This window comes from Tenebrio molitor, chromosome 2 (genome assembly GCF_963966145.1).
Source record: "Tenebrio molitor chromosome 2, icTenMoli1.1, whole genome shotgun sequence".
Classification (NCBI taxonomy): Eukaryota; Metazoa; Arthropoda; class Insecta; order Coleoptera; family Tenebrionidae; genus Tenebrio; species Tenebrio molitor.
The window spans coordinates 28732792-28748116 of NC_091047.1; the positions used below are offsets into that span (position 1 = coordinate 28732792).

General features: G+C 38.5%; 1 protein-coding gene and 1 long non-coding RNA gene across 2 annotated transcripts; one reads left to right on the forward strand and one right to left on the reverse strand.

The window, feature by feature from the left end:
* Nucleotides 1–2554: 2554 nt before the first annotated feature.
* Nucleotides 2555–3926, reverse strand: LOC138124897 (uncharacterized). Its single transcript, XM_069040079.1, has 2 exons — nt 3447–3926; nt 2555–3385 (listed from the first exon to the last, which is right to left on the reverse strand). The coding sequence occupies exons 1-2, from the start codon at nt 3640–3642 to the stop codon at nt 2655–2657; spliced, it is 927 nt and encodes a 308-aa protein (XP_068896180.1). The 5' UTR covers nt 3643–3926; the 3' UTR covers nt 2555–2654.
* Nucleotides 3927–6627: 2701 nt separating this feature from the next.
* LOC138124064 (uncharacterized) lies at nt 6628–11346 on the forward strand. The gene is made up of 4 exons (XR_011156993.1): nt 6628–7154; nt 7217–7378; nt 7452–7614; nt 11004–11346. It is a non-coding gene; the product is annotated as an uncharacterized lncRNA (long non-coding RNA).
* Nucleotides 11347–15325: the final 3979 nt, after the last annotated feature.

Here is a 15325-nt window from a genome sequence, read left to right on the forward strand (position 1 = left end):
CGACATCTTTTGGTGTGGCGAACGACACCCCCCATTGGCTCGCGAGTGTGCCTCATTTCTCCTTGTTTTTCGTGTTTTTTTTGTTCAAGGACCTCAGGCCACCAACCAGGACGCAAATTTCAATTTTATTTTCATTGGTTAAGAATTTTTTTTTGTTTTTTTTTTGTTGTTGTAAATAAATGCTGAACCTTCTCCAGGGACACGTATAAATTTAATTAATCCCACCCCCCGAACCCCGACCTTCTCGGCTTGAGCTAGCCCACGGTCGAAAGTGGCGTAACGTGCCCTACGGGTTTCGAATTCCTAATTATAATATAACATAAAAATAACAATTCCAAAAATTCCATTAACTTAACATTTTTTCTTTCTATTCCTCACAGCTCTCCTTCTCTATCCTTTCCCCCCTCTTCCATACCTCTTTCATCCATCCTATCTCTCTTCCGTCTTCGCTCAGTATTTCTCTCCGTTCCTTTCCCTCCCTTTCTCTCATTTCGATCGTCTCTCTCTCCTCACGGCACATTATTTCTTATTCTTCCATCCAATACCTGTTCTCTCTCTCCTCGTTCCCATATCTAAATCTCGCCATCATTTTTCTTTTTTTCGCGCTCTCTTTCCCCAGGTACACCGGAACATCCTCTGTCACGCACCTCTCATACGCCCTGTTATACCTTGATTCTCTGATTCTTTCCCTTCTCTCTTGCTTGTCCGTATCTCTGTCCCTCTCGCTCAGCTTTGCACACATCTATCTTCCTTCCGCTCTCACTCTTTCCACTTCCTCACTGGCATGCCCGTTCCTCCTGCAGTACTTCTTTCTCTCCTTCTCAGCCGCATTCTTTTTCTTTTCTCTATAGCACTCAGTCAGCATACTGCACTCTTCCCTTCCGCCCATTCTGTCCTCGAACTTTACCGCTCTCTTTCCCGCTTTCACTCTCAGCTTGCTCCTCTTGCATTCTTCCCTCACTATGTACCCTGGTGTTACTCTGTCCACTCCTAGCACCCATCTCAAATATTTCTCTTGCACTCGCTCCACCTCGTCTTGTTCCTTCCATCCCCAAATCTCTGCTCCGTACATCAGCACGTTCTCTACCATGCTCTCGAACATCATCATTCTCCTTCCGAACTCACCTCCCCACTTTCTCTCTCCTATTCCCCAAACGCATCCAACTACGGGGGTAGTCCCATAAGTACCCGGCCTAACAAGGAAGACAAAATATTTTAGAAAAAATATCCATATTTCTCTAGACAGTCTCCTTCTAGCTCGATACGCCTTGCCCAGCGATGTTCAATAGTTTCGATACCCTGTTTATAGTGAAAACCGTCGAGCTTCTCAAAATAGCCATTAACCGCAGACTCCACATCTTCATTGTTGGCAAATCTTTTACCACCGAGCCTTTGTTTTAAGTTTGGAACGAACAAATAATCCGAAAGAGCTAAATCTGACGAATAGGTTGTATGAGAAAGGAATTCGAACTTTAACTCATTGATTTTGGCAATCGTGAAAATGAATTTGTGAACTGGTGCATTGTCTTGATGCCAAATGCGGCCGTTTTGTCTTGATTCCATTACGTAAACGCTGCAATAAGTTAGTATAATACTCTCCGATTATTGTTTTTCTTTTTTGAAAATAAACAATGAAAATTATCCCACGGGCATCCAAAAAAAGTGACACCAAGACCTTGCCTGCAGATAACTGCCTTCGCCTTCTTTGGAGCCGATTATCCCATTATTATTATTATTAGTCCATTGTTTTGACTGTTCCTTCGACCTTCGTGTGAAGTGAAGGACCCATTTTGGATCCATGGTTATGAGTCGATGCAAAAATTCGCCTTTATTGCTGTGAAACATTGCCAAACACGAGATTGAAACATCCTCACGACGCGGTTTTTGTGCCATTGTGAGCAAATGCGGCACCCATCTTGCGCACAGCTTTCTCAGGTTCAAATTTTCAGCCAATATGCGATGTGTAGCATTTTTTGAAATGCCTATCATGTCTGCTACCTCCCGCAATTTTAATCGACGGTTATCCAATACCATTTTCTGGATTTATTTTACCATTTCTGGCGTGGTCACCTCTTTTGGTCGACCACTGCGATGTTCGTCTTGGCAGCTCGTACGGCCTCGTTTAAACTCTGCCACCCAATATTTTATTGTTGTAAACGAAGGAGCAGATTCCCCCAGAGTAGAATCTAGCTCGGCTTTGATATTGGTTGGACGGAGACCTTTCAAATAAAAATACTATATCACATAACGATGACCAATTTTATTAATGTTTATTTCATACTGTCCGGTAGATGCTCGATTGCATCATCAATTTGAGTCCGGTAGGTGAGTTATACCGGGTGTCCATTCTCAAAGTCGAACATAGGCAATTAACATTGTGCATTCAGTTTATAGGCATTATGCTATAATTTTTATACATCACACATTAAAGAATTAATAATAATAAAGTAATTAACATTTTAAAAGCAGTTTTTATTATAAAATTCTTAATAAAATAAAAGCAAAGAAACTAAAGAAAAAGATAAAATTACAATAAATATTTAAATAACCCCCGTTTTGAAATAAGCAATACCCCAATCTGTTATAAAAAGCATTTCTTACATTAGCCAACTGCCTTTCAGTAATTAACGCGCACTCGGCAGTTATTGCTTCTCTCAAAGAATTAATATCTGGGTGGCGTCTTTTGTAAATTTTGTTTTAAGGTGGCTCCACAAGAAAAAGTCGCAAGGTGCTAAATCAGGAGATCTTGCTGGCCAATTTATAGCACCACCTCTACCAATCCAACAATTTGGAAATGAATCATTTAAAAAATTTCTAACTCCTAGGCCGAAATGCGCGGGACAGCCATCTTGTTGGAACCAGATTTCCTGATTTTCTCTTGCAACTTCTTCCAATGCAGGTCCTACCTTAGTTACTAATAAATCTAAATAAGTTGCTGAATTTAAATTTCCCTCTATTTCAAATAGACCAATATTATTAAACATCCCAGCCCAGATATAAATTTTTTGAGGATACTGAGTTCGAGTAGAAATATTAAATCTAGGGTTTTCCTGAGCCCAATATCGCGTGTTTTGGACATTTGGTTCGTTATTTAACGTAAAAGTGCATTCGTCTGTAAAGTAAATTGCGGACAGAAAGCGACGATCATTGTTAGCACGCTCCTGCATTTCATAACAGAAGGCACTCCTACTTTCTTCGTCAACAGCAAATATCTCTTGATGCCACTGTGCCTTGTAGGGATGATATTTATATTTTCTGAGGATAGTCTGTATCTGCGATTTGCATAAACCTACTTCAAAGGAAATTTGCCTTAAACTGGATGTTGGGTCCAAATTTACCATCGCCAAAACACGTTCTTCTGTGCGGTCAACTATTTGTCTATTTCCTGCGATATAATTATTGTTTTTGAATATTTTCTCTTACCAATACAAAATATTATTACTTACCACCCCTAGCTTCTGATTCTAAAGAAATATTTGCACATCTTTCAAATTTTTGTACAAATTTGTGAATAGTACTAACAGAAGGTATAGGTCTGGTATGAAACTTTACGGCAAACAAATCTCTAACTCTCCGCAAACTAACGCCACTGTAAAAGGTTTTTACCATAAAAATTCGTTCTTCATTGGAGTAACAATTCATTTTTCGCTTGACTTAAACCAACAAATTTCAAATTTTTGGACAAATGCTGTCAAATTTGAAAATCATGGCATGTCATATTTAAAAATCGCCAAGTTTTAAATTAGCATATTAAAATAAAAATAGCACCTTTAATCTTATTACTGGTATCATTTCAAGCGCAATAATTTTATCTTTCTATTGATACCATTACCTTACCTGTAAGTTCAATTGGCGAGCAGGAATCAGCAAAAACGTTCAATTCAATGTTAATTGCCTATGTTCGAGTTTGAGAACGGACAGGGGGTATATAACAGTATCAGAGCCGGAAAGTGTCACTTAGCAACACCTACCGGACTGTTTTCCTTTTATACATCAAATCTGACATTGAAAAGTGAAAAAGTCAAAAAATATTCGATCTAGAAAAACAATAGCAACGGCCGTTGCCACAGGAAAAAAGGTGATGCTATTTTCACAATTTAATGTGATTTTTTAATTTTTGAAATAAAATGATGATGCACAAGAGACTTCCAGTATGAAATAAAATACATTACGATATACATCCGGTAGTACTTGTAACAGGTACTCGTTTAGACATTGTAGACTCGGCTCCTAACGTCGCCTCGTCCATAATGTCTAACTCGTACTGTTACAAGTAACCTACCGGACTTATAACGTAAATTATTATTACAAATTCATTGAGAACGTTCACTATTGATGGCTGCTAAACAACATAGACAACATAGCGTCTTCAAACTTAAGCTTCATAAGGTTTGGTATTTTCTACCATAGTAATTCTTTTCAAACAACGACTGCCGTAAGTACCCCAGACCAGGTACTTATGGGACTACCCTTGTACCTTGTTCGCCTTCCTCACTACTTCTCTCACTTGCGCCTTGTCTGTGGCTCTCTCGTTGAAGATGTAGCCCAAGTGCTTAAACTCGCTCACTCTTTCTATCTTGCTTTCTTCCCGCTTCCACTCCACTCGCTCTCTTCATTCTTCTTCTTTGAACACCATCATTTTCGTCTTGTCCACATTCACTTCCGGCTCTTTCTTCTTCACGTACTTTCCCAGGCTCCTCATCATTTCTTTCATCTTTCTCTCACTCTTTGCCACAATCACCATGTCGTCCGCAAACGCCAGGCTCCAAACTTTCTCCCTGCCCACTACGACCCCCCCCCCCCCCCGCGCTTTCGTCAACATTTCGTCCACGTCCTCCACGTGTATCGTGAACAGCAGGGGGCTGAGCGGGCAGCCCTGTCTCACTCTCATTGTCGTTTAAAACCATTCACCTTCTTTCTCTCCCACGTTCACTTTGTTTCTTGTTCTCGTATCTCCTCGACCTTTCGCACCAGCCATTCACTTATTCCTCTCTCCCTCTCATACATTCAAACATTTTCACTGTGTCAACCTTGTCGAACGCCGTCCTGAAGTCTATAATCTTAAATTACTCCCTATGATTTATTTAGGGATATTCGTTGCTAGGTTGCCATAAATTTGGTTAGGTTGGAGGCTATGTGGTTTCTGGTGACAAACAAAATATATCGTAACCCTAAGTCAGCGAATTCCTTGTAACAGTTGCATATGGCTTTATTTCTCGCTAAGTGATAGATGTTTTTTTGTTGCACAATCAATTTTGGTTTCTGGCGGCATATTTAGTTGCACTTACAGCCGTTTGCACCGTCGTAGTTTAAAATTAAGAAGAACTTAAAACCTTAGTTACAATTATTAAACTCGTAGCAACAATTGTTTTTTAGCTTGGTTTAAAAATAAGGAACGTCGGTGCAATCGGTGCAAACGGCCATTAATCTCTCAATTCATCGTAACCAACCTTAAGTATTCAAAATTACTTTTGAAAATTCTAGTTACACACAACATGAAAAACGCGATTTCCCTAAAAGTTCGAATTCTAGGGAGTAATTTATTTTAGACACGAGAGTACGAACAATGCGCACACCGCCCCCCCATTCTTCCTCAATTCGTTCCTTCTTAAATGGTCTAGGATGTACACATTGTCCATAGTACCCCTTCCCTTTCAGAACCCTGCCTGACTATCCGGCAGCACTCCTTTTTCCTCGATCTCTCTCTCTTCATCCTTTCGTTCAAGAAAGACGCGTACAACTTATACCCGGTGTTCAGGAGAGTTATTCCTCGGTAGTTTTCCGTCTTTTTAAAAAATTGTTACAATTGTTGTACACTGTCTGTGTTTTTTTTATAATCAATTGTCAAAGTGTTTCATATGAGGGGGTGAGATCTTGGGGCGTTGTGTAACACGTGGTCGGAACGCGTGGGGTGTTAAACGGTAGTCCATTTCGGGAACGACCACACATTCGACACAGGGAAAACCGTGAGCACGTGCTTGGCCGAAAGTAGGCTGTAGATGCGGGGGCAGTTTGACCACGTTGCAATGAAAAACGAGAGCCTACGAAGGGGGCCTTCTGGGGTTGCCGGCGTGGGGACCGCGAGGCTTGTCCATGAAGCGCGACTCTGACCGTGGAGCTTCTCACCGCCTCGGTGGAAGGCCTCTGTTTCATCTGGTGTGGGGACCGCAAGGGTGTTTTGGAGGACACAAATCGGGGCACTGCACCCATAACGAGTTAGGTGTCGCAGGAACTTGGACGAATGCGCCGCGGTCCCGCGGTAGTTTAGGAAATAATAGATCGGGGGGCGAGAACTAGGTTAACTTCGCGAGGGTAAACCACGTGTTACGCGAGGAGGTGAGAGCGAGAGCGTAGTAATCAGTTAGGGCCCTAATTATTGTAAATTTGAGTTTTGTTTATTTATTCTTATGTCATGTTGTATAAAACTGAACGAGTAGAAAAGATTATGGTGTACCATCGTTTGTGGATGAGTTTTGGAGGTTTTACGCATCCCATTTACAGGCGTCCTTCCACCGATCTATGTATTTTTATTTTGAAGTTTCTCCACCCTGCAGGTGCGCCATTTTGGATAAAACACACAACGTAGGGGTTTCCTAGGGTTTTTACCGCTTCGATGACGATCACGACTTGGCCATTTGTTCATTTGTGCGGGTTTTATTTGGTTTTTCAAATATTTGAATTTGCGCGGAACTGGCGATACTTGGGTTTACATTACATCACATTTACCCAAAACTCCTTTTTTCTCGGGGTAGCAGTTCTGGGAAACCTTCATAAACTAGGGCTGCCAACTGAACTATGATAATATTGATCCAGCTTATTTGATTTTTTTTTCGGAACACCGGTATATCTATGATGTCACACGACCAAGTATATTTTTACATAAATCGTTATTTGGAAAGCTTTAAACCTAACCCAACATTGGGCGATTTTTATGCAATTTCTAAAAAAAATCAAGTATTGATGTAAAAATGTACTACATTGGGGGCTATGCAACCAACAAAACTCAAAACATTGTTTTTCAAAGTGTCACTCAAAGTGAAAGAGCGACAATGGAGTTCTCACAGAAGTGCATACATGAATATCTCGAAAATTTAAAGAGGCTTAACAAGTGCGACAGTCGGATTTTCGCATTCGTACTGTGGTTCTTCTCCTCTGTAAGTACCTACTATAACAACTACTGTATTACTTGTGTCAGTTTTAATACTTTCACTTTCAGGCAGTTTTAATGGTAGCATTTATTTTGTGTCTAGTCATGCCAGAAGACCTTTTGTATGAAGTTTATTACTTTAAATACCAAAACTATATATTATACATATTACTGGCCGTCATTCTACACTTATTTTTAACTTGCATGCTAATGTTCTATGGGTTAAAAACGGTAATTTTAAAAAACCAGTCGAATTTTGGAAAAAAACTCTTTTCTTCTTAGACCTCATAATATTTTTCTCTAGAACAAAAGTTGGTGCATTTTAATTTGGATAATAACGATGATAATTTATTGGAACGTCCATTTGGCAACATCTGTCATTTGTATTGTAACCTATGTGGTGGATGGATTGGAATCACAAGTTGACAAGACCTCCCACAAAACTATTTGTCTATTCTTTGTACAAGGTAAAACTCTTACTCATTTTAACCACCGACGAATGTAGTAGAGCTTATTTCATCGAAATGTACAATGAGGGACATGGAATCCTGGGCAGTCTGTTATTGTCATTTCAAAAAGTGTCAATGTAAATGCACCTTTACCGTCATTATGATTGATATTTTCAAAAAAATTGTCAAATTAACTTAAGCTTGGTTATGAGTAGCTAAGGTATGCCTTAGAAATTTTGACAACTGAATGACACATCTGCCCAGTTTTCCGTGTCCCCAATAGTACTATGGCCGTCACATTCTTGACATTCAAGTAAAGTGTTAATAAACCTTAAGGAATCGTAACCCCACTTTCGATTCTTGTCATTTTGACAATCAATTTAAACTGTTTGAAGCTCAGATATTCCAAAAATCCGACATGAATAAACAAAATTAGAACAATCGTACATAATTAATCTGAGTTAAACGTTCTGTGTAGTAGAAATGACAAAATAATTTTGAGTTTTAAAATCTACCACCCAAAAAATAACGTTCATAATCAAGACGGTAAACATGATGACAATAAAGTACGGATTACAAATATCGGTAAGCAACATAAGTAACGAATACAACAATCACTGGCTGGTCGAGTGCCCTTAGAAAATGTAATTGAAAGCAAAACAAAATGGACGCACGCGGCTACTAATTTTCGAAATTACCAGATTGCCAAAAAAAAAAGAACCTTCCGGGGAAAACTTAGGGATAACGCTTAAAATTAACAAATGGGCGCTTCTCGAAAGAAAGAGCATGCAACAAAATGATATTTACAACATACCCTTACCACGTGGTCCTGGTCCAAAAAAAAACACACACAAAAAGACAACGAACGTGGGACAAATTACCCGGGGTTAATTAAAATGTCGGATTCCTCACGGGGACACATAACATCTACTCGGGAGGGTAGTGTAATTGATGCAGATTCAACTTACAAATTTTGGAATATGGATCGCTCTTCGCACGGTGTGTTCGTTTCGAAAAACCAAACAAAAAGTGTCCTACCCCCTTCAACCACGCGCGCGAGAGCCCGCTTCACCCCCGCTATATTTCCTCTTTCCGAGTTGCCAACCCCCCAGGATTACCAACCCCATCCCTTAGTTCCTAATCTAGCCGCTAGTACCTTCACATTTGGCGCGCTCCCGTGGCGGTACCGGGAATTAAAATTTAAATTTTAAACTGGGTCATTACAAAGTAGTGAGCACAATTTTGGTTAGATTGTTATATTGTAAGCCTATCTTTTAATTGTTGTTACTTAGAAACCTGTAACAAAACCCGTGCTGATGGCTGGATTTTATCGATGTATTTTTTAGCGATTTTAATGTGTGTAAATGTTTTGCCTTATTTATTAGGCAAGTATTACCAATTACATACTGAATTACTACAAACACTAAAAATTTATAAAAAGCAATTTTCACACATTTGACATACCTACATACAAAATGTCAGTAATACATTTTCTTGGAAACGATTAATTAATTTTTCCGTTGACCGCCTGTTAATTTCAATATTAATGAATTCTTTTGTCTAAATTATAGTGTACTAATGGACCTCATTAATACACTATTTTTCATTAATCAACGATTTTTGCGATTTTGACGTTTTGATTAAATTTTGATGTATAAACAACCTGGAACATGCATTGTTTGCACTTACCAACACTGCAGCAGGTAGTGCAGCAGGGTTTTCTATATTTTATAGCTCCATAACTGCACAATTACAAATTCATTTTTTCAAAAACCAACATTTTTGGTTAAAATTCGCATGTCATATTTTTCAAAGGTAACGAGGTTTCCGTAGCAATCGTGATTTTTACGTGAAATTGAATGTGAATGGAGTTGACGTCTTCTGACACTCTTTGTGGAAAAGTGAATAGAAAGTGTTGAAAAATTTAAAAATGGCCTACCCTGAGGACAAAAAAAGAATGAAGGTATTTATAAGGTCTCATCTTTATGGAAAAAGATGAAATTGGTTTTGATTTGGCTTTAATTTCAAAATTTGCCACCAAAAATAAAAAGTTTGCGGTCAACGAAAAAATTTTGTAATCAACTCTTTTGTTAATGGGCGATTAATAATCTCAACTATTAAAGCCACTCACTCGCTACACTCGTTCGTGCTTTAAACAGTTTCGATTATTAATCGCCTTCATTAACAAACTAGTTTATTAAATAACTATTATCCCCATTTACAGTAGCCCTCAATACGTGTACGATTTTTTTTTAATAGAAGTGTACATTTTTTAAAACATGATATATAGTCCATTTTTTAATTATAGTCCGATGTATCAATTAAAAAGCAGAACAACTGTCATATTGCTATCTCTTTTCAACATAATGTAAACAAACTATTGAATTCTTATACGTATTGTATTAAGCGTGTCCCACTATGCATCTCGCTTTAGCATGTGTGATTCGAGCAAGACACGAGTTTATTACATTAGCGACGTCAAATTTTTAGGTTACGTTTTAACCACATTATTTGTGATAGTTTTGTTTAGTTTTGCTTGAAATGTCCTCCGTATGATGCCAACGAAAAGCATGTGGACAGATTCATTTACAGAATTTGTAAATTGCAAAAATAATATTGGAATTGCGCGGAAACTTGCAAGACTGGAAGTTAACAGGTAAGGGGGTAAACTAATTCATGGTGTTGCCGAAACAAAATCTAGGAAGAAAGAAAGAGTCTAAAAACGTGGTTGTTTAGTGCTGTTTTCAACAATTTTTAATATATCTGACCTATTAGTTGATAAGTATGTAAATAGTTATCAAAAGAGTTCTGAAGGGAGCGGTTTTTTGAGACAAAATTAAAACGGAGGAATGAATTTGCAGAAAAACCAACAAAGCACGAAAGAACACAACTCAAAATCTTAAAAATTGAAATTTCTTATGATATCTGTCTCATGTTGCCTAAATAAATTTTCAAATATTGGTAGAACCATGCACTGCTGTCAAATGTCGAAAGCAGACGCAGGTCATGTCGACTTCTTGATTCGGACTAAGCTCATCGGACTATAATAAAAAAATGGACTATACAAGGGTATATTTTTAAAATATGCCGAAATTTTACCTACGAGGTTGTGGAAGAACGTAGAAGACTAAAAGCAATTAAAAAAAAAATGTAGCTCAAAAAATAAATGCCATTTTATTTTTTGACATAGAATTTTTTAAATATTTTTTCCGAGTTCTACATACATGAAGCCAGTAACTCGTGGTTAAAATTTCTGCACAACTTTCAAAAACATCCTGTATAAAATAAAATAGCTATGTGCCCGGTTGATAGGTGGCGCTTTCTTTTAGAAGAGTTGCAGTTAGCTGTTTCTGTTACAGCCCACTGCACACGAACATTTTAGATGTTGCAGGTTTTCATTTTTTCAGCTATATGGCTGTTTATAATAGCTTATATGTGGTATTACTGGAAAAAAATGAAAGAAATTAACAACGTAGCCAATTTGGTTCAGTACGTGGCAGAAAGAAGTACAAGTTTGATATCGTTTCATCGTGGGAGATCCAATGAGGCGCCACCAGCACTAAGTGGATCATAATTTCACTACTTTTTAACAGGTGGCGACACTATCTCTGAGAGCTTACTTAGTAAAAAATCACAATTAGAGATTTAATTAAACCTACTTATTAATATGTATCTGGAAGCAGAACAAAGAAAATGTATTGTGAAATTTATGTTATTAAATGTATAAATACTGAAAAATAGTTTTCAGAAGTAGTTTTTCCTTTCGTAATTTTTCAATTTGTGGAGTTTTGATAGGTAGTTTTGATGTTGTCCAAACTAAGGGATTTTCGGTTCAAGAATATACCACGGTATTCACAAGATCCTAATTCAGAATTAAACAGTGATGGATTTCTTGAAAAATATTAACAAGTCACGTCCCGGAAATACAAATTTGTCTGCATCGTCAAGAAAATGTTTTCGTTGTAAATGAACCGCAACAATTTTAACTTGGAAAACTGTGGTCTCATGGTTTAATTATTTTTCAATAACATACTTTCTCTGGTTCAAAAATGTACGTCCACTTTAGATCAACGACAGTGTTAGCGCATCTCACTTCGATCTTTTATTGACCGATCTCGATTGTTTACCGTTCTTGTATTCAAACGAAACGGTTATCTTCTCCATCGAGACCTTTGTTTGAATTTTATTGTGGTTTTTGTTCTTTTTGTATGAAAAATACACACGTGGAAATCTAGACGCCGTTATCATTTTCGAGTAAATATTGTTAACCTGTCGCCATTCCTTAGATAATTTCGAAATTATCAAAATATAAACAAAGGTGTGTGCGAATCTATACTTATTTATGGACTATGATTTCCATTCCAAAAGGAAAATGCTCATCTTCATCGATAATCGATTTATCACGTTGGCCGTCATCTTTTGAGAAACATGTCGCACGTCACATATCGCATTACCTAGAAGTCGCAGGAAGTACCTAAAATCGCGCTATCGGGAAGTGTATCGCGTCGGGATCAAGATACTCTCTTTCCTTCAAGCGCCGCCATCTTGTTCGCTCGCAGATTGATCTGCCGCCGCCATTTCCGCGACATAGCCACGGACAAAAACTTTCAAAAATTCGCCTGCATAATGAGAGATAAAAACACAACGGCCGTCATAAATAATGGTCCCCGAACATAAAAAAACTTTCGGCTGGCTACAATGCAAGGGAAAGTGAAGTCTAATAAATGAAAGTTACGCATAAAATTCTCATGAAAATGCGTACGAAAAGTGTGTGAGGCACAATGGTTCGGTGAGAGCTGCAGATAGGTTCGGCTACACTAATTTGGACGCTATGTGGAGGCACGAAAAAGAACCGCGTTCCGATGAATATGCGGAAGCGCAGCTGAATACTTTTTGTAGGAATATCGACAATGCACAATTTTTATGCGGGTAATGGTCGGAGATTGTCGAATTGGATTCACGGAGCGGCTATTAGAGGCTCGTGTAATGGCAGTTATTGAAACATGTAATTATGGCCGTGTCCTCTTATTATTGAAGAACATGGAAGGAACAATAGGTTTAACGTAGATGTGTATGCTTTGGAACTTGGGGTGCTTGGTATTCTACAGTTCTTGTAGAAGTGGATGGACCAACTGGTAAGAATCATTATTCATTACGCAGGGTTTTGGTGTTTCTCATCTTCTATCGAGGAGTCCTAGAGTAAGTACTTAATATAATAAGACACAATTTAGATGATGCACATTTGTTAAGGATCCGTCTTATTGCCTTAAGTCTCTGGGACAGTTTGATAGTAGCAATAAATATCATTTGGGTAATAGTAGAAGAGTGGGGGATGGCCAGTGGCAAATTGGGCTGGGGTTTGAAAGTGGTCATTGCTTCACATAATTATCCATGTATTCATTATTACCTTGTAAAGATACCGGTAAGGATGAAGTTCAGGCGGAATGGCGGTTAACTGTTGAGTCAGTGGTTATTCTTGTATTATTGATAATAATAATCGGTGTCGGGCGACATTAAAGGGAGATGGATCTTAAGATGGTTATATTTACACTTAGTCTTGTTAATAAATTTTATCATTAGTTAATAATAGCCTGCGTAATGATAAATTAGTCCTGTCTGAATGTGAAACAGTGAGACAAAAATTGAAGGAGGGTACTGCAGGCACCAAACGTACCTACTACTACTCCAACAGAACAAAGTATGTAGTCCATAGGGATCATAGTCCATACTGAAGAATGGAAGAACAAACAGAGAACAAAAAATAACAAATGTAAATACATCCAACGCAGGAGCGACAAAGCAAGTGCAGCAATGAATATACATAATTATTTTCTGTAAGCGAATTTTTAAAAACGCAGCAGAAAAACTATCCAAACATAAATTATATTCGGAAAGAACCTTAGCTCAGGGGTAATTTTTAGCACAGAGAAGACACTGAAGCTTGGCAGCTGGAACCTAACGGAGTTATTCGAGATACACTGAGGGCAGGTGAATTATTTGTGGCTTCCATGAGTAGTGCAGTGAATTAGGCTGGTGATTAGCCGGTGATAGAGATACAGTTACTGGGTGTATACATAGGTAACTGGGTGATAGCAGGTTTGGGCAATCTGGGCGGTGAAATCAGTGCCATCAATATTTAAAACGTCTGGCAGATACCATGATATCCTGAGTACCGAACTAGGTTCGGGTGGGACACCTTTGGCTCATGACATGGCTTTGCCGTTGATCGGGCGCGTCCTATAGGGATAGCCAGTGGTGGCACCCAAATGCAAAGGTTGTAAGGTAACCCCGGTTCCCAGGTACTGAGGGGACATTAATAACGTATGGATGTGAGTTCTAGGCTCACACGCTGGCACTGGCGGTCTTCTTTTGCATCCTAAATTGCACACTGGGGCTTTTACAGGTGCTACCAAAACATACGACGCAATCCCGGAATGTAGCGCTCTGAGAACGACGCCCGTGGTTGGAGTCCCTCGTCATGATCGAGTTAGGGGGGAAGAAACCCCCTGGTGAGTCACTGTATTCTCTTGATTTGTGACAGATGTGTCACGTGTTATCGTTTACATATTTGTACCGTCCCAATTAAGCTTACCCGAGCCCCGACCTGTGCTTTGCTTTTTGACTGACTGAATGACGTGAAGGTGAGTGTTTGTCTCCAGGGCACTTAAGTCAGCTTTAGTTGACTTAAGCCTACCTAAACGAAGAGCTTTGTTCGATTTTCTCCGTGATCCACAATTCGTTAAATCAAAATTGACTTACCTTTTTTTTTGCGGACCGCGAAGAGACCATGGACCGATTGGCATGGGTGGAATTCAACGATAATTTTGGACTTCGGTGCCACTTCAATTAAGTGGGTTTCACGACACGAGACGATGAGTACGAAAACTAGGTGTGTTCACAAGGACGGTCAAATTCGAAGTCTCTCTTTCTTCCCAAAAAATGTCCATCACCGGTAGGGGAGGTTTCGTCAACCCCGATTTTGCACGAAATTGTGAATCGGTTAACGCGCAATAACCAATGACAGAGGGTGCAACTATTTTCGAATTGAATTTTTAAAGCTAACTCAAACTACGCGCTAAAACTAAACCGAACAAAACCAAACAAAAATGAAAAGAACTAAAATTAATTATTTACAAAAGCCAACAGTGAGTCTGATTGTAGATTATCGTACGACTGTAGCTGAGATTGTCTAATGTGTGCTGAGGAGACCAATATATTAATTGTCAAATATTGAGCGGATAAGGCTCTTGGGCAACAACCAAGTCTTACATTTCTACATAAAGTAGAAATATTTAATAAAACTAAATTAATACGGGCACGTAGATTATAAGGAAGAAGTTCCCTTATCAAAAAGTTTAGAGTAAGTATCTTGTATTAGAAGAAACGAAGAAGAAAATTTTTTTCAAAATAAAGAATCCATGTGGGATTAAAAAAAGAAAATCAACAAAGATGTAAACAAAAAAAAGAGAGTGTGTCGTAAAGACGCACGATAGAAGTGAAACTTTTGTATTACAGGGAAATCAGAATATTGTAAATTATCAGTTATCACTGATAGGTTCAAGAGGAGGTGGCTGAGCCGAGGTGCTAGTTGCTGGTTCATTGTCTTTATTATTTACACCGTCCAAACTAGCACGTATTCTATTCCTTTCTATACTATCTCGTTCAATTTCAGATCTATTTTTTCTTTTTTTCACATTCTGAACTGTCACTTCACTCGTACATTTTCTCT